The sequence below is a fragment of the Vanellus vanellus genome (genome assembly GCF_965231255.1).
Source record: "Vanellus vanellus genome assembly, chromosome: 19".
Taxonomy (NCBI): domain Eukaryota; kingdom Metazoa; phylum Chordata; class Aves; order Charadriiformes; family Charadriidae; genus Vanellus; species Vanellus vanellus.
The window spans coordinates 11,016,831-11,035,586 of NC_138924.1; the positions used below are offsets into that span (position 1 = coordinate 11,016,831).

At 43.3% G+C, this 18,756-nt stretch overlaps 1 protein-coding gene across 1 annotated transcript in view; it reads left to right on the forward strand.

Moving 5' to 3' along the window:
* Nucleotides 1–18,756, forward strand: part of AATF (apoptosis antagonizing transcription factor) — a 56,638-nt gene that overhangs the window by 11,023 nt on the left and 26,859 nt on the right. The window contains exons 5-8 of the mRNA XM_082492981.1: nucleotides 9,990–10,104; nucleotides 10,458–10,662; nucleotides 11,428–11,592; nucleotides 12,365–12,448. Of these exons, the coding sequence (XP_082349107.1) occupies nucleotides 9,990–10,104; nucleotides 10,458–10,662; nucleotides 11,428–11,592; nucleotides 12,365–12,448 (569 nt within the window). The remainder of the gene's footprint in view (nucleotides 1–9,989; nucleotides 10,105–10,457; nucleotides 10,663–11,427; nucleotides 11,593–12,364; nucleotides 12,449–18,756) is intronic.

An 18,756-nucleotide genomic window follows, 5' to 3' on the forward strand; every position in this document is an offset into this window, starting at 1 on the left:
AGGTGCAGCTAGCCACCAGTTGCTATTTAATTATGTTTTATTGAAAAGTAGAGCTAAAAGGAGCACTTCTAAAACTTTGCAGGACTAGCTTTGCACAAGCCTGAGTGTTTGATGCCTTCTCGGAAATGAAGGAGATGTGGACCTTTGTTCCTAAAATGTGCAGTCCAATCCAAACACTTCGACTGACCCAGAAATGTCTGTTTCTCGAGTGGAAATAGGCACATTTGTAGCGCGTGTGCTGGTAAAGGACTGTGCTTCCACTTGGAGCTATGTGGACCTTTGTAGCAGTTGCCTGAGTTGGGCTGTTGGTACGCCAGGTTGGTTAACTGCTCCTGTGACAAATATCTGTGGCTTGTGACTAAACAGCGCATTTGTGGACAAGGCTTCTTAAGGATGTGATTAAGAATCCCACTTACATTCATTGCCAGCAGGAGACCTCCAAAGATGCCACGTGTTTTCTGGTTTTTACATTCTTGCATATTAAACATTTCTGTATGAATACTCCACACAGAACATCTTTATTTTCGTCTGGGTTAGTTCTGTGATACTTTGCTGAAAAGGGACTTAAGACAGAGGGACAGATTCTATTTAGTGTCTGGTTAGTGTATGTTTGTATGTTCTCAGTGTCTTTTATTAGAGGATTTTTTCTGGGTTCTGTTACTCTTATTGCTGATCTTTTAAAAAAAAAAAATTAATTACATTCTCTGCAACATCCAGGTAAGTCATGTCGAATAAGCTGATTAAGCATTGACTAACTTTGGATAAGATCAAGTCTGGTTTAGGTACCGGAGAACCTGTACTGCTTCCTGTGAGAGAGGATGTTTCAGGCAAGGTGTCCTCTCCAGTCGTACAGTGTGCTCCGTCTGACGGGCTCACCCTCTGCCTCGCTCCTCGGTTGCACCTGGTTGTCATTTTATACATCTCGTTAGAGAAAACCTGTCAAATGAAATGTGCTTTATTGACACAGACTCGGAATTTTTCAGAGAAGCTTGCAGGAATCGGCTGCCAATAATTCCAGTCATAATTTTGTTATCATCTCTGTTCGTGGATCACTTTTAAAACTCAAATGTATCCATACATACATCTGGAGATGATAATATATTAATACAGAGCAGGGTAGGTGTCACCGGGGAGTGGGGGAGGAACTGAGGCACAGGCAGATTACACAGTTTCCAGAGGCATAGAGCAGTTACAGGATTAATTGGTGCTAGGCAAGATCATGGACTTAAATATATTCTTGCTTTGAAGATTTTACTGGGAGCCTGTACAAATGTGTGACAGCAGAACTGGGTTTCAAGCCTGAGTGTAAATTATTGTGATCAGATCTAGCCCACTTAAAACTGGTAGTTCATTTTAATTGAATTGTATTAGTGTAGACACTTTATGAATACAAAAAACATTGTGCTTGTCAATTCGTGCAGGGTTGAATTTGATTTAAATGGATGTGGATGTAGGTGTCCCCAGATTTCACCTTTCCTCACTGATCTAACGAAGAATCTGTTCAACTCTTTTTGGGACTGAGCCAAAGCCTGTTGACATTAATGAAGACTTTTCTCTCAACTAAAGTAAATGAATGAATCAGACCCTTTTTTTTTTTGAATTTTGTTGTAATGATCCTCTGCCTTGGAGAGCTTTTGGTAAATATTGGGGTCAGTAAGGATGATAAGATCCCGGGCTCATGGGTGGCCATTCTGTGTACGTGCCACTGAGCGAGAGGGAAGAGATGTGAAGTGAGAAGCTCTAGACAAAGGCACAGGTCTCAGTTTTGGAGCTCTGTTGCTGTTTGTGTGTGTGTTGAGTTGGGTAAAGGGCGGTGTGAAGTTTTGTGCCTGTGTAGAATTTGGGCTGTGCGAGCTACCAGGAAAGTATTTTGTGGTCTGTCATTGCTGTCTGTGAATTGTTCAGAAATCCTGTGTAGGAGATAGTGGAGAAGCACAGGGTGTTTACTTAACATGCAGTTTCAGGCTTTTTTCCAGAAAAAAAAAAAGGTCTTGCCCTTCCTCACTGAGTGCCAAGGCTTTTAGCTTTTGGTATTTAGTCTTTTTGAGCTGAATTTTTGTCTGCTTCTCTTGTATAGATGTGGTAAAATTGAAATGCTCCCATTTTATAGGTTATCTCCATAGCCATATGAGCTGGACAATATTGGCGTTTGAGGTTTATTTTAAAGCTGTCTTCAAATTCTAGTGCAAGAAATGCTAGGAGAGTCCGTAGCTGTTGACCTGATACATCCGAACTCCAGACCGTGGGATTACACCACACTTTAGGCACATCAAATAGGTTTGCCTACACTTGAGTAGTTTCCCAAGTTAATTAATAGCTAATTAAATTGAGTTTAGCTAAATACTTGTGCATGTTAGTCCTGTATACTCCACCAAGAAGATGCAGGGAAACAAAGGCTTGCAAAGCACCCAGACAAGCATGTGCAAATGTCAGCTAACTCGGATTAATTGGCAATTGGTTACCTTGAGATGGAAACTCAGTGCTTGTCATGATAAATGTAATTAATGGCCTGGTATTATATGGGGAGGTCAGTCTAGATGGGCTAATGTTCCCTTCTGTCCTTAATATCTAGATAACTATGAAATTTCACATTTCTTCTTCCTTTCTCATTCTTGCCTATGTACTTGGGGATTCCTGTCTGGCAGAGATGGGAATGCATGCTGTCAGCTTCTTTACATTTACAGTAATGTAAACCATCAGTTTTTATAAATCTCATTTTTACAAGCCCCGTCCCCTCCCTGGTTTGGGCTGATATCAAAAGATGATGGTTGAGGTGAATCAGTAGAGCATGAACTTCATGGAAGTGTTTCTCTTTCTCTCCCTTCTCAGCTTTCCCCCTCCCCCAGTCCCCACTAATAAAATCCTTGAATACCAAGCCTTTTATTCTGTTGTTGCATCTAGTTATTTTCTTTACTTTTAGCAAACTCATCTATGTCTGATGCTGTTGTCCCTACTGTCAAATGCAGTAATATTAGAGTGAAAGGGCTAAATTGAGTCCGTTCTGTAACTCTTTGGGAGTCAGCTGAACTGCTTGTGTGAAAGGGGTTTGCAGCATTGGCTCCTTTGTGCTGAAGGAATACAATTTTCCTCTCTGTAAAGGCTTTTGCATCATTTGCATTCCAATGGAACCAGCAAATTGGGCCTTTGGTGTGGAGCAGACCTTTTTCTTGCAATCAGCAGAAAAGTCGGCCTTTTTCCTACCATCATTTGATAAAATTTCACAAACTCAGTGTTTTGGGAAGCGTGAAGGGAATGTTACTCCCACCATTTCCTAAAATAACCTGGACGGATTTACAGGTGCTTTGTGCTAGGATTCAGCTGAAGTCCGTGAGAAACGCGTACGTAACTGCACCACCTCTAAAAAAAATCAGATCACTCTCTGCTGCCAGAGGGCTTGCAGGTAGCCTGTAATTTAGTCTTGGCTGGCTCCCGTAGCTTCTGTCTCGTGCTTACCAGTAGCCTTTTATGTCTGTGCCATCTTGGGTTTGGGGCACCAGGACATACAGGGGTGCAGATCTGAAGATAGTGGAAGTCCTGCCTGCACCGTATTTGTTCCTCCTCCGGTTAATTATGCAGTGGGAATTACAGAAAGGCTGTTGTCCAAAGCCCCATGTTTACCATGCGATACCTGGAGGAATTCCCCCCGCCTTTCCCTGGCCGGTAACGTTCCTCTGCTGTTGGGAATATAGAGCAAGCTCCAAAAGTAATACTGACAGACTTCAGAATTATGATACACTGGAGCTCTGGCGTAATTCTTTGTTGAAGAAGTTAGAGGCCTAAAATGTTAAGGCTTATTGTTATTCTGAGTTGATAATCTCTGCCTTGCTTTAATAATTTTTCCTCATGCCTGGATAGCCTGCGAGTTGCACAATAATCACTCACACAGCTTTGTAATCAATGCCCAAAGTAATAGGATTCCGCTGGCCAACGGCAATTAATAAATTTGTGTCTTTTTTAAAACACTAGCAAGTCGGGCCTGAAATACGACTGACTGGCTTTCCTCATTTGCATATTTATTGCAGTGGAAAAATTCTTGCCGAATGATTGATGTTGAGCCTGCCTCTTGAATTCCAAACAGCACATTATTATGAAATGAAAAATGCCGGCCATACAGTTGATTAAAGTTGAAGACAGTGGAATCGGTGTTTTTTAAGATTGTGGGAGAATTAAAGGCATATTTTAATAGATGTTGACAAGAAGTGAACTAACAAAAGCAAAGCAAAGGATTTGCTTGAAAAGATTTAATCAAACGTGTTTCTTGGGGGATTAATTGCTGGGGATGACTAGTGCAAGTGGCTGGCTTGTGGATTTGAATGAGAAGTATTGTTCTCAGGCCAGCGTATTGAGTGCCATTTTGACCTGGAGTTTAACTCCTGTCCCACAGTCGTTTGAAAGGAGTGAAAATTTCCCCTCTTCATCTGAACGTTGGGATAAATGCGTGTACCTGATAAAGATACTTTTCATTATGTGCAGCTGTTAGAGAGGTTTGATTCCTCTCCTCCTTTTTATTTGCATAATGTGACCGGTGCTCTGGGCACTGCGCCCGTGCCGTGCGGTGGTGACACGGGGACTCTCCACGGGGGCAGGGGCAACTCTCCCAATATTTGGCAGCTGAGCTTTTGCTCTGCGTACCGTGGTGCAAACACCAGCGTTGTTCCAGCTTTTCCGTGTGAGCACTTTGTACAGCCCGTGGAGGTACACGGAAAACTAAAAGCTTGCATGCTGATGGTAGTCCTGTGATGCCGGATCCTCAGATTTAATTGAGGGGAAAAAGTAGTTAATTTCCAGCTTTGGCGTGGACTCTTGAATTTCAGCCGTCCCCTGCGCGTGTGGTGTTTTGTGCTGGTACATCACAGTCATGATGCTCCTGTCTGTGGTCGCGTGCGGTGTGTACCCAGGCACCGAGCTGTAGGGCAGCGCTGCCACAGCAGTGCCCCATCACGCCCTGTAAGGTGCCAGGAACATACAGCGATGGAGTGAAAATCCTGGGAGCTTTGCCCCAATTTTAAGGACACTCTCCCTGACCGTGATACTCTGAATCTGCTGGATGGATGCACTGGGGCAAAGCGGGGAGGAGCTTGCCTGGTGGAGCACTTTTGGGAATCCCACTGCTTGGCTCTCTGTGAGTACCTCTGAAAGCCTGGCCTTGAGGCACCAGCTTTTTTCCATCGCCTTAAAGTGTCTCTGCGTGAGCCCGCTCCCCGCTGCTCCGCACCAGCTGCTGCTCTCCTCAGCTGCTTGGGAAGATGAAATGAGACCCCGTTTTTAGAGGTCATGAAAAAGAGTGCAGATCTTTTTCTGCGCAGGAAGCTGCCTTGCTCTGGAAGTGCTGAACTTAACAGCGATGGGCGAGCACAGAAGCCATCATGCCTGCAAGTTCCCAGCGTGGCAGTGCGGGGCAGCAGGGGAGGCACGCTGCATGCTGCCCACGGAGAGGGCTGGCGGGGGTCTGCGTCCTGGGCTCGGTGCCCTGCAGCCAGGAGCCACCCCACGCGGAAGGGGGACACCAGCAGCACAGCCAGTTTGTCCGTAACCGCTGGCATTGACAAAATTGATTTTTTTTTGTGGTTTGAGAGCAGTAGGACAGATTTCATCTCTGGTGGGTCTCCTGACACTTTGATACATGGCAGTGCTATCCCTGAATGGAGCTAAATACTCCAGGGCTACTTTCTGACTGGGTGAAGGGATGTATAAAATGAGAACGTATGAGAGAGTATTAACAGAAAGGCACACTTTGATTTACTGATACTGGCTCCCAGCTTTCTTGGTGGATTGATATGCTGTCTGCTGGATCTGGAACAACTTTTTCACTCCTGTACACAAAATGAAGGGGCTCCCATGGACTCTTAAAAGTGACTCTTACAAGTTAGCGTCTCACCACAGACACTCCGAGTCCCGTTTAAGCTGGAAGTTATATTCCAACCACGTTTGCTGTGTTCTTGGAGCAGTTGCAGATGGATCCCACTCAGCATCTTTTATTTCTTTCCCAAAGGGCAGCTTTGAAAAGGTTTAATGGAAGGAGGGGTTGCGTGTTGTCCTGGGGTTAGTTGGCCTCTCCTACACGCAGAGTGTGAGCTGTTGTTTTGGGGATTTCAGTTGCTCGTACTGAAATGCCGTAAAGGGATCCAGCTGCTTTTGTTTTTAAGGCAGTGCTGAGCCACTTTGCCTCAAAAAATACGGGTTGGACGTGCAGAATTACCTCCTGGAAAAGGAGATGGTTTTGAGATTTTTCTCACTGATGACGTGTGGCCCAGTGTTCAAGGTGTCGGTTGTGACACCAGTGTCGCTATAAGGTAGAATATTTACCCCAGCACATTGCAGTGCAGATTATGAGAGATTGAGCAAAGCTGCCAGCAGAGAGTGGGAGAGAAGGGGTGGGAGAGGTACAGACTGGGGTTAACTGGGGTGACAGGCTGTGCCTGCAAAGTCAGGCTGGGGGAGTTTTACATACCTCAACGTACAGCTGCTTTTGCAGTGCTGTGCCTGCAGTCGCTGGCCAGGGGCAGCTGGGGGAGGTTCAAGCATCTGTAGTTGGCTGAACACACCAGAGCAACACCCAGAACTGGTGCTGATAGCAGAGCTGGTGTAGTAGCTCTGGGAATAAGCTGTTGGCATCAGGATCATCCCATTGGTGAATAAGTGGTGGGAGGGTAGTCGTAAAGCTTTAACAGCATTGTTTTGGCCTCGACCGGTTTGTGGTGCTTGTGAAAACCATAATGTCGGTGTGTTCCTGGTCCCAAAGGCTTTAGAAACTGAAAATCATCAGGGACTGCCAAGAACCTAATGCGGCTCGTGGCAGTGGTCAGGGCTGGCATTGCCTGTGCTCATACAAGTATTGCTGGCTTGGTTGTGTGAACAGAGCAGGACATACAAACCTGGTGGTTATCACATGTGAAAGCTGCTAGTTGGTTGCCTTCCAGTACTGGTGTGCTTGAAAGCTCCATGTTTGAGACTCTTCTCTGTTTAATTGTCCATTTCAGACAAGGAGCAGCATTAAAAAAGCTCGTGCTGTGTTGGGGGTAGGAGAGCAGGAGGGTTAGCACCCAGCTTTCCTTCGAAATGACATAGTTTGCATCTATGAAGGTTCTGGGTTATGCTGCCTTCATGCACAAATGGATTCAGTCTTTTCCTCAAAGCAGACGGTGTAAAGGCAGATGAGGGCATTAGAGGGAAGAGAAGATGAAGAGGGAGAAGAGACTGGGAAGAAAACAGTCCCTTCTGGAATTAAACGCGAAATGGGTAGGGCAGGGCTGGATGGGAAGAGGGCAGGGGAGGGTGACTTTCGGCTTCTGAAGTTGAGTTTACAGCACACTTAAGCACCCAACAGTAACAATGAGAATGCCATCCAATAATGCTATTAAATACACAAGAACTGAAAGCACGGAAATTACCCAGCTGTAAGAGGCTCATGATGAAGCCACTGTCTGGAATAATTAGCCCTCCCACCTGGTTAGATGCACGGTCATTGTCTTCCCTGCCCTCTCCATCCCCTTCACTCCAAATAAAATTGCTCCCCATCCCCACTTCTGTTGGGGTCCATATCTCATAGCCTGGGGGAGCTTGAGCCTGTCTTTATTTCTTGCCTGCTTGCCATGGCCCTGATATACCCCAGAAGAGCTGGAGTGCTACTCCAGTTGTAATTGACAGGATCAAAGCCGCCTGGGGTGCATTAGCACGGCTGCTGGAGGATAGGCGGTGGGTAGAAAATAAACAGTTTCGGAAGCTCTGGGGACATTTAGCTGTGTTGCAGGCTGTGGGAAAGATTTTGCTGTTGTAAGCTGTGCGCTCAGGCTGGGTGGGGGCACTTTCCTTTTGCAAGTGATGCTTTAGCTGCAGACATATCCAACAAATGCATTTTTAGGGGCTTTTGTTTGATTGTCTCTTGGATTGTTTTGATGCTAACACATGACTGTTTTACAAGTACAGCAAACCTAATCCGTTAATAGGTTTATATAGAAGAGTTGTCAGAACGTATCTATAATGAACCGCAGGCTGAGGGAGGATGAGTCCAACAGCTGATCTGCAACAAAAATCTTAAAGCATCTTCTCCTTGACATTCCTGTTACTGAGGTCAGGCCGTAATTTATCTGAAGATGGTGACAACTGAGCAATAGCACGGTGGTAACATGCGGGAGATTGAGACCTCTGAATGTCTGGGCTGATTTCTGCTTGCGCTATCTCTGTCGGGCTGATGAAGATTTGCTGTTCACTCTACCCATGATCTCTGTGTCCTCCATTTAAAAAAAGGAAAAAAACAAAAACAAAACAAACAAACAAAAAACCCACAAAAACAGAAACAAAAAACAAACAAACAAACAAAAACAAAACAAAAACAAAAAACAAGTGGCGAAAAGTAACTCAAAGAAAGAAACAAGTTTGGATGTTAAGCAAAACAGTCTCAATGACTTCACATTAGTGGAGGAACTGGCAGAGGAGGTGCCAGGGGAAGCTCTGGGGAACTTCCCATCGCCGCAGTGCTTCGCCTGCCCTCTGGACAAATCCACGTGCTATGGCAGCCAGGGTTACCGCTGTCTGCAAGAATGCTTGGTGTGGGTGCGTGGGGAGGGAGGCCAAGCCTGCGTGAACTTATCCTGCAAGAAAACAGATCCTGAAATGGTGTGCTACGTTCCTCCAAGCAGTGGATTTTTTCGCCTTTCTGTAGTGCCTCTTTGTAAAAGTAGAAGGCAATACACCAGTGTGAGGTAAATATAAATTAATCTGTGTAAAGTTCAGTTTAGGTTTTTTGATAGAAGCGTACTAAGTGTTTTACCTGTAAGAGCTGACCCTGTGATTGATGTGTAGCAGTGTACAAAGGGAGAGTTTGTGTAGGCCTAGACAAACACTTGTTTTATATCAGAGGGTTCTGCAGGGAGGCTTGTTGGTTGCCACAAAAGAACTATTTTTAAAGAACACATGTTGCAACGGTGTGCTGTTAACCCTTCCCACAGTCAGCTGCAACTGTGTGTCCTTGGAGAACATACGATCTTTGGAACAGAGATCGTTTTCTCTGCATCTGCATAGATACAGGAAAATTGTCAGCTATGAAAGCCTTTGGATACATGGCATCAGATCTACATTCAGGATTTGTGTCTGCAAATACCCTGGAAAACAACTACTCATCCCCCTAGAACTAGCCTTCACACCATGTATTGATCATTGTGTACACCTCTCTACTCCAATATTTTCACTTTCTCTCTTTCTAAGGGTCTGTGGGCCTGCAGTTCTGCTTTTCTGATCAGAATCCTCTCATTAAACTTCCCAGGTCATTGTTTAAGTTTCCCCCATAGATCAGATCTTGGTACGTTTAATTTTACTTACAATCTAATTTCTGACACCTCCTGCGTGGTGAGCACAGCGGCATAGAAACCAGCAGTAGTCACAGCCCTGCAGGAGTTCATTTTTTCTTCTTGCCCTCCCTCCTTCTGCTCCCTATAACATGCACGTTAGAAAGAAGAGTCAGAGGTCAAGTTTAGACGGGATGTACATGTATACATTTTCCCTTGTATTGCTTCGTATTATTTAGCTGAAGCTGGGCTCTACTGCAGAACCCAACACAGGAAAGAAGTGAGTTAGCAAAAAGGTTGTTGTCATATGCGTGTGTCATCAGACACTTCTGCATACAGTACTTGCTTCTTCAGGATGTTAATCCTTCAGGCTCTGCAGTCTGAATGTTTGTTGATGAAACATTAGATCAGTATACTCCCGATGTGCAGCCAGGCAGATGTTTAGAAGGCAGTCCTGCCTCCTTTCCTCCCTTTTTAGGAAAGAAGCGTTCTTTCCCAGCGTGGTGGTGTTTGACATTAACACCTATAAATCAGTTTGAAAGTAAACCTGCATCTCTAACTGATGAGAGAAAAACAGTTAATGGGACATGCAGTAGCTGTGGCAGAAATTCAGATTCAAGATGAGAAACTAAGCACTGCAAAGCTGTGTCTTCACCAGAAGCAGGGATCGGTGGGAAGTTGTCACTCGTGTCTCTCGTTCTGCAGGTTGTAAAGCTCTGGAGGCATTGCTGAAAGTATTAGTGGAACTTCAGGATGAGCTGCTTTATCAATACCCGGGCACGAGGCACCTGGTAGATGGAAAGCAATCAAAAACTGAGAGGTAAATACAAAATAAGACAAGGCCTTTCTGAATCCTTTAGTCTCCAGCTCTCCAACAAACAGGACAACGCACAGCGCTCCTGACCATGCTCACTCTCTGCTGTTCTCTCAGTTGCTGCTGTATCTGGGTGACAGGCACTCTGGACAAATGACCATTTGAATTCTTTCTGCCAGTGTGGGAAGTCTGTTTTGTAATCTTTCTGATGACAGAGGAGGGGCTAAACTGTGGGTCTTTTGCCATAAATACCACCATGGTGTGGAAAAAGCATGGGTGGTAGTGGAGGGGCCATTAAGAATCCACACATGTTGCCTCAGAGAGGTGTAGGGTGCTTAGTCTGCATATTTTTGTTCTAGTGATGATGAAATCCCTAGCAGTAGTGATGAAGAGCAAATGGATAAGGCTCAGGAGAAGAGGAGGAGCCTCCCCAAACGAAAGCTAAAGATGGAGGACTACCCAGAATTCATAGCCAAGCGCTACGCTGACTTCAGGACGTATCGGAACAACGTCTTGCAGAAATGGCATGAAAAGACCAAGCTGGCATCTGGCAAGTTGGGAAAGGCAAGTCTTTGTTTATGTGTGCTGGCACGCTTATTATTTAGCAGGAATTTGTGAAACAAGTTGATTTGACCATTTCATATCACAGATGTTCCAAGTTAAGCCGAGAGTTAGAGCAGTAAGAATGAAATACACAGGTACACACTTTTTCCCAACCTTAAAATGAGTTTGGAAAGAAGCTCAGGCCTCGTATTTCAAAGGTGTAAACTGTTTTCTTTTGTTTTGAGCAGATGGGCAGGAAAATATCTTCAGAGGCATATGGTTTCCCAAGTTCTGGGAATAACTCTTGGGTAGTATTGGTGTTCTCCCAACCAGACATCTCATCATAGCCGGTCACCAGCAGCAGGAAAGCTCTATGAAGATGCTGCTATTGCTGATCAACGAGCTGTCTGTGTTTTATAACAGAACTAGGGACTTCTGTGGCTCTCCTCCTCCAAGAAGTGTACACTTTAATACAATGGGTAATCATTTCACCCAAAGATCCAGGGTCTCCTAACATCTGTGAGTTAGTATTAATCATTGAGAAGTTCATCTGAACCAGAACAGCAAAGGCATTTTATTAAGCCGGGTGTCAGATTGCCTCAGGTTGGGAAGGGAGGGAGAGGGAGAAATAAATAAAAAACCTTAGCAAAAATCCTTGCAACAAAACCCATACCCCCTCCTTTTGGAATGCTGTCTGCTTATCCACTGACATGGAAAGACCGAGGAACATTGCTGCCTTGAGGAAAAGCTTTCTGCATTATCTGACACTAGTTAATGTTGTTGCAGGGTTTCGGTGCCTTTGAGCGTTCAATCTTGACTCAGATTGATCATATTATGATGGACAAAGAGAGATTACTACGGCGGACACAGACCAAGCGATCGGTGTATACAGTGCTGGGAAAGCAGGAACAGGAATCTCATCCGGTCCCTGAATCTCTGCCTGAAAATTCGGTAAGAGTATTTTGTTTATATAACTCATCATGTGGAAGCAGCGAAACTCTCTGCAAAACAATTAGCTTAAGCCTTTAGCAGGTAACATTCTTGTTTGTGAGAGATTTATGAAGGAGATATCTGAGTGTTGATTCCTGTAATGTAATGGCTAAGAAAAAGATGTAGACATTTCAATTCCAGTTTTATGGTATTTGCATTATCTCCTGTGCCAGTTCCTGACGGGGGAGGACAAGGTTTGGTCTGTGATTATGCCCATCCTGTGCTGTAGGAAATGATGCTCACGAAATGTGCTTTTTGAGGTAGCGGCTACAAAACTTTGTTTTTACTCTGGAGTTTAGAATCTTTAACCCAGAAAGTCACTTCTAAAATCATACTGCATATAACCTACAGAATATGTTAGTAGTAAGTCTGTTATTAGTTTAGTATTTAAGAATGAATAAATACTCAATTCTGAGAGATCGTGTAGAATTACTGCACTTGCAAGATATATTTTTGCCATTACATTAAAAATATCTGTAGTATTTTGCCAGAAAGACTTTGCACAGTCCTATTTATTTCCCAGTAAAGGTATCATAAATCTATTTTGGCATTGGCAGCATTTCTGCCTTGCCTTTAAATGTATTCCTTGTCCTTAAAAGCTTGTTATGTTGGGAGCTTTTCTCCATTCCTTCGTATCTTCAAGTGTGTGTACAAGCCGCTGCACGTGATGTCACCAGAGTTAAGGACAGAAATGCGCACGTATGAGCTTTCAGTGGTTCCTTTGTGCTTCTAGGAAGTCCTCCCTCAGTCGGATTCCAACAGGCACCTGAAGGACATAGATGAGGAGATATTTGATGATGATGACTTTTATCACCAGGTAGGTGATGGTAAATCTGTGTTGGAATTATGACTCCAGTTGGTTTTTAACACTTACAGAGCTAAAGCGGTCGGTTCTGTGCTCTAAATTCCTCTGACCGGTGGAACTCAGTTACCTGTTTTAACATCGGAAGTCTCTGTAGGTACCTCAGGGGACTTTGCTCTCAACTTTCGATACAGGGCTATGTAAGCTCAGACTTGCATTGTGGATGTCAACTTACTGCCAGTACTGGCACTGCTGTACTTGAGTGAGTCAGGGCTGCAGGGTCTATGCCTGTGGTTCCCACTGGTGGACATTGCTACACAAGAAAAAAGTTACTGAATTCTCTAAATGTGACTCTTCTTTGTGGGTAGAGTCTCATTATGAAAAACGATTCCAGTAGATCCTCGAAAGCACCTAAGTTACTCTCATTTCAACCTAAGTCATCTCGTCTACCTGCTGAATAAAAAAGCCGCAGGGCTTCTCTAGAACTTTTCTTGGAGTTGTGCCAGCTTGGATTTAAGCCAGTTATTCTTTTTATTTCCAAAATGCGTGGAAACAAGGAATCTGCACCCAGTGCGTGGAGGCTGCAGCTTAGGGAAACCTTGTGTTTGTAATTTATTTAATAAATGACGGTGCCAGCTTTATAAAATACTGAACTTGCCATATATTGAGGAGTATGATTCACTGTTAAGTCCATACCCAATGCATGAAAAACTAGTTTTGCTCTGATGATCCACAGAAAGCTTTAACTTTAGGACTAAACAAATATCATTATATTATTAGAAATGCAGAAATTTCTGATCTGAATAGTTATTAGAGTGGCTAGTAAAATGTTAGGGCATTGGAAGAGAGCTGTTGCTGTATGACTGTGCTCTGATAATGGATTTAATTAGAAGCGTTTTAATACTTTAAAAATTTGGGGGTTCATGTACAAAGCCAGGACTAAAGATCAGTAAAAAGACCTATTAAATTGGTAATTCTTATCTGTGTTTTACGGACAGGAAATACAGAGAACTTTTAATGTTGCCTTTTATTTTTCCGCTCCAAGAAGGTTTTCAACACACTTCCAACCATACTGCTGTAGATGGCCAAGGAAATTTTTGCAGTAGACCTTACCTAGTGCAGAATTAGGACAATTTGAATATTTAATGATTGTGAGGGGTCTACTCAAGGCAACCTGCCTCAGAGCCAGGAGTGGCTTCCGAGCTAGCTCCTCTCCAGGCTGTGTATTTATTGTAAGAGCATCTCCGCTAGTATTGCTGCTTATTGAGCAGCGTCTCTTGGGCAGGTGAAGGTATCAGATTCATCTGTGTAGGCTCTGAAATGGAAATCAGAGTGCCTGTCTTCTTGGCAGCACTGGTTAAAGAGGCCAAATCTGTAATGCAGTGAGATAATACTGAGGCGGAATTTAGGTCCAAGTGGACCAGAAGCCCAGCTTTAGGGGCCAAGTGAATCCTGAGAATGCAGAACAAATTAAGTTAGTATAACAAAATAGTGAAGCAGTCAAAGAAAAATAGCTGTGATTGACAATTCACGGACCTGTGCAGAGAAAGTGCTCATTGGCCATGAAATGTTAAATTTTTAAAAGAAAAATAGCAATAGATGAATGGCCCGTCTTTCCTTCTAATAACTTTAACTTCGATAAATCGTCATTTCAGAAATATGACTAGTCACAGCTTAGCTTTTCCCCTCACTGGTTAATTGGGGTGCTGGGGTTAATCTAAATTAAAACTTAAACTAATAGAGGTCATTGAGGGAAGAGAATCACCTGAGTAAAACAAATGGGTCTGCCAGGCACAACTGTATCTTGGCCATTTCCCAAGAGGGAAGCGGCAGCAAATTGGAGTTGTTTCAGCATTCGGTAGAGGTGAAGGATGGGTGACACCGGTTTAATGTACGGCACCTCCAGAAACATTCCAGATTGCATTCCTTGCTGTACCAACTGCTGCCTCCCGCGCACAGTGAATAGGAGCAGGACCAGCCAACAACATCTGGCAGCACAGCAAGGAATGGGTGCAACTTTCGAAACCCCATAGACTCTAAATATGGTGCTTAGCCTGGTGGAGGCTTTAATCACTTACCACTCTTTGGCAGCAGGCTACGACAGCTTATCCTAGCCTCGTACATCACGCGCAGACATCTGCTGAGCCGCGAGGCAGCTACACATTCATTTTCCTTTCTTGCTTGGTTGTTGGTTTTTTTTTTTTTTTTATCCTTCTCTCCCTCCCTCCTTTCCACCCTTCTCCTCTCCTCCTGTCCCCAATATGCTTCTTGGGAGAGATGATCTGTAAAGATTACTGCTTCATTGTGTGCAAGTAATTGTGGGGATGCCAGCCCCTTGCCAGACACCGCGCAGCACCTGTTCCGCTGACCTGGTTAATGTCTTCTGTTGAGTGGGATTTGGCAGAGATTGGAGCTGAAGCCAATTCAGTGATAAGGCTAAAGAAAATGGCTGTATGTTTTCTGTCACCTCCCCAATTAAATTGGTTTCATAAAGTGCTTTCCTTTATTTGTCAGGGTGGTAAGCTGAAGCTGAACGTTGCATTCAGAGAGGGTAGAGTGCATTACAATAGAGCGCTGACAATACAGTGAATGTGTTTTCTTTCACGTGGGTCATAACTGTGCAGCGCTTTGTGTGCGTGTGTGATTGTGTGTGTGGACGTACATATATAAATAAAATGTAGGAAAGGAAATGGTCTTCAGGAGTAATCTGCAGCAACACCTCTGCTTGTTGGAGCTAAGGTTTCTCAGAAACCCTGACCTCCGTGCGTAGTACTTACTGCAAACTATATGCGTACATTTCAGTGGGCGCTTTTTCCTTTGTATTTAAATTTAGATCCAGACTTTTTTTAGTATCACTTTCATTTTTCTAAATAACGTTTTATGATGATTAGTTTATTTTGGTTACTAAAGATTTATTAAAGGTAAAAATTCAGATAAAGAAGGATGTTGGAAACCATCTTCCTGTATATTTCAATGCAAGTAAAAACGAATGAGATCTGATGAACTTGCACAAGTTAATGATAACAGAATAAGTAGCTATACTGTTTTGTTAGAGATTACAATACAAAACTCTGTAATGAATATGTTTTTCCTGTGGGAAAACAATTTCCTTGTCCGGGTCTTGGTGTTCGATGGAATTCACCATGTGGGGCTGGTGGAATTTTACAACAATTCAGGATTTAACTCTGTTCTGTCTGTTCATCCCACTTTGCCTTTTCTCATATTCTTCACTTATTTTATAAGCAGTTACAATTTTTATTGTAGTGACCCATGTTGAATGGTAATGTAAAGCTGAGCTGAATAATGCAAGTGAAATGTTGTTATTTGGGTTGTAGTGGGTGCGAATAGTTAAACTGTTTCAGAAAGATCCTCATTACTGACAGCAGTGAGAGGCTAGACCCCATTTCCTTTTCTTTTAAACTCTCCTTTGTACATGGTTTTAAGGGAGGGAAAAGGCTTTTTATTTTTAGAAGTCATATTTATGTAGAATTCATTACAGCTGATACTGGAGCATTAAGACTTAAAATTCCAGCCTGCTACCAGAGAGCTGCTGGTCTGACATGCTACAGTGGAGATTGTATTATTAGGTTGAAATACTCCTCTAGTAAAGGAGAGAGTGGAAATTGGTTTATTTCCAACAGGAATTAGGTTAGTGTTCATATGCTAAGCGTTCCACTGGTAGCGGCTCTTCCCAGAACAAATGTTCATCATTGATGGCAGCAGGTATGCCTAAGGAGAATTAGGAATATACATAATCCCTTTTTTCCTCCGCTCCCCTACTCCCTCCTCCCCCTGATTTTGGTTGTGTTGCGTGTCACCACTTTTTATAACAACCCGCAATCAGCAGTTTTCTCTGTGATCACCACAACTTCAGAAGCTGAGTAGGACCAAAGTGGATTCAACGAAACGCTGAAGAGTCCGAGCAGTGACGGCAGCAGTTTGCCAGGCAGGACTGCTGGGAGGTTGGAGAGGACTGGCGTCCCTCAGCTATTGCATTATGTTGAAATGCACTGTTACGCTCTGGGATTGACCCCCAAGGTGAGCGTGCTTGCATAGTGAGGAAGAGGCTTGCTCCCCCCTGCCTTATCTGTACCCTAATTACTTAGGAAAGGAGTTGATCCTGTAGAAAACGATTAGTTGTGGGACTTGCAACTTCCTTTATAATTGTCCTTTGTGGAGTGGCACTGTATGTCCCTCCCCGCTCTTGCACACTCTGCACTAAATATGTGGTTGTTACAAGTGAGCAAAAGATGTCGCTCGCTTCCTTTTCCCTAGCGTAGTGTCCAGCATGCCTGCGTTAATCCGAGTAACCGCAACAGGAACTTCCAAGTCTGAATCTCTCGTTAAGGTACTCGTAGCTCAATTTGTTTCTCTTTTGGGTTGTACTTTTGTCTGAATCACGTTGTATGGCTTTTTGGAAAACTTTATCTGATGGGGTAATTTCCCCTCGTGTCCCAAGCAAGAGTTGGCCTAAAGCAGTTCTTGGGCACATACTGTGGTTTTCTCTCCCAGGTATTTGATAATGCCATAAACAAGTAATTACTAATCCAGTGAACTATTAAAAGTCGATAATGGTGAAGAATAGAGAGAAGACTGGCTTTCTGACAAGCTGGTTTACCTTAATTAAACTGGTGAGTGATTAATATGGACAGCTGATCTTGTGGCTTTAATTGGATGCATTTAGAGTTTTGTGTGAATAAGAGATGTCTCGAACCATCCCACAGGTTAATGGCAATACAATACTCTTATCACAGGCATGTATCTTTCAAATGGCTGGGTAGATGGTTAATAACACGTTTTAAAGCTTGATTTGAAACATCTCTTAATGGGTTATTAGAAAATACGCAGGTCTGCCTATTTTATACAAAACTGAATTTTAATAAAATGTTTTTTAAAAAGAGGCTGTCCGGTGATTTCATCTTGCAGTTCGGGTTTTTACATTATAAACAGATTGCAGAAAATAAAACTTTTTTAAAGTGTTCCAAGGGGATTTAAAAATAGCACTGGAGCTGCAGTCTGAATTTTCTCTGGTGTTGCTAGAAATCCAAATGGTGTTATGGTACTACTGGGTGGGAGCTTGGAGGAGGAGAAGAAACAGCTTGTTTCTGCGTCCAGGCAGAATGCAGTGTAAAATGTAGAAACAACCTTGTCATAATTTCTGTTGTTTTACATAATTGTATGGTGTGTAAATATGAAAAAGAAAGAAAAATTCACGTGATTTACCGCATATCTCCAAAGACCAAATGAGAAAAAAATTAAATTAGAAAGTATAGAAACTACATTGATAAAATGCAGCTTTGTCAACTTCTGTTCAATGGTGGAGTGACTTTGCATTATCAGCAGGAAAGAGGAAAAGCATTTGGTGTTTGTAGCCCTTCTTCTTTACGTGGACTTGACAAGTTGTACTTAGCTTCTCTCTTTCCCTTTCCTACAGTGGTTTTGTTAAAAAATAACTGCTTTGTAAACTGTTAAAAGATAACTTAACAATAACACATTCTTTCAATGTGACATGTCATGTTGCGGCGCTGGGAGGCAGGATGAAGGTAATTTGCCTGAGCTTTTGAAAGGATTCTGTGTTAAAAGATAGCAGAGTGCCACTGGTAGACTTCACACCACAAAAATTGTTTGTTTACTGTCTCTAGTAACAACAAATGCACATTTAGCTAGAAACGTCCACATAAGCAATTTGCAAATATTTTAGAGTTCCTCTCTAATTGAGTACTTTTTTAGCCAAGGAGTGGCAGAGGGTTGTAGTACAGGCAAACAGCTGCTGGTAAACCTGAAGTCTGGGTTTTTCACAATTTTCTAATTGTTTCGGAATGGATGGATAGGCGAATCTCTCTCTGTTGCTTTCAGCAAATGACTAAGATGGCAGAAGCGGTACGAGTTTCTGCTTTCCCATTTTTCTGCACAGTTGTTTTAAAATGAACATTTTCGGCCCCTGGTTTGATATTGTTATTGGCATGGGGAGCCCAGTGGTGCTGTTTTGACTTCCTCGTAGAGCAGCCAGCACAACGGCCGGGCTGAGACTGCCTCTCACCTCTTCGCGTACCTGACTCGGTGAAATCAAAGGCAGCAGCGCCACTTGCAAGACAGAGCAGGTGCCTTTGATGCACCGTAGCAGAAATGACCCGTGCCGTTACTGGCTTTTCCGAAGATTTCAATAACATCAGAGAAAAGGTGTTTCTTTTCTTCCGATTGTATTTCTAAGCTTTGTAAAGTAAGCTGCTTCCTGTGATATACTACAGATCAACTGTTGCGAGGTATTAATTTGAGTTGGTCTGTGCGGGCTAAGAAAAGTGAGGCTTTTGTCACGAGGCTTA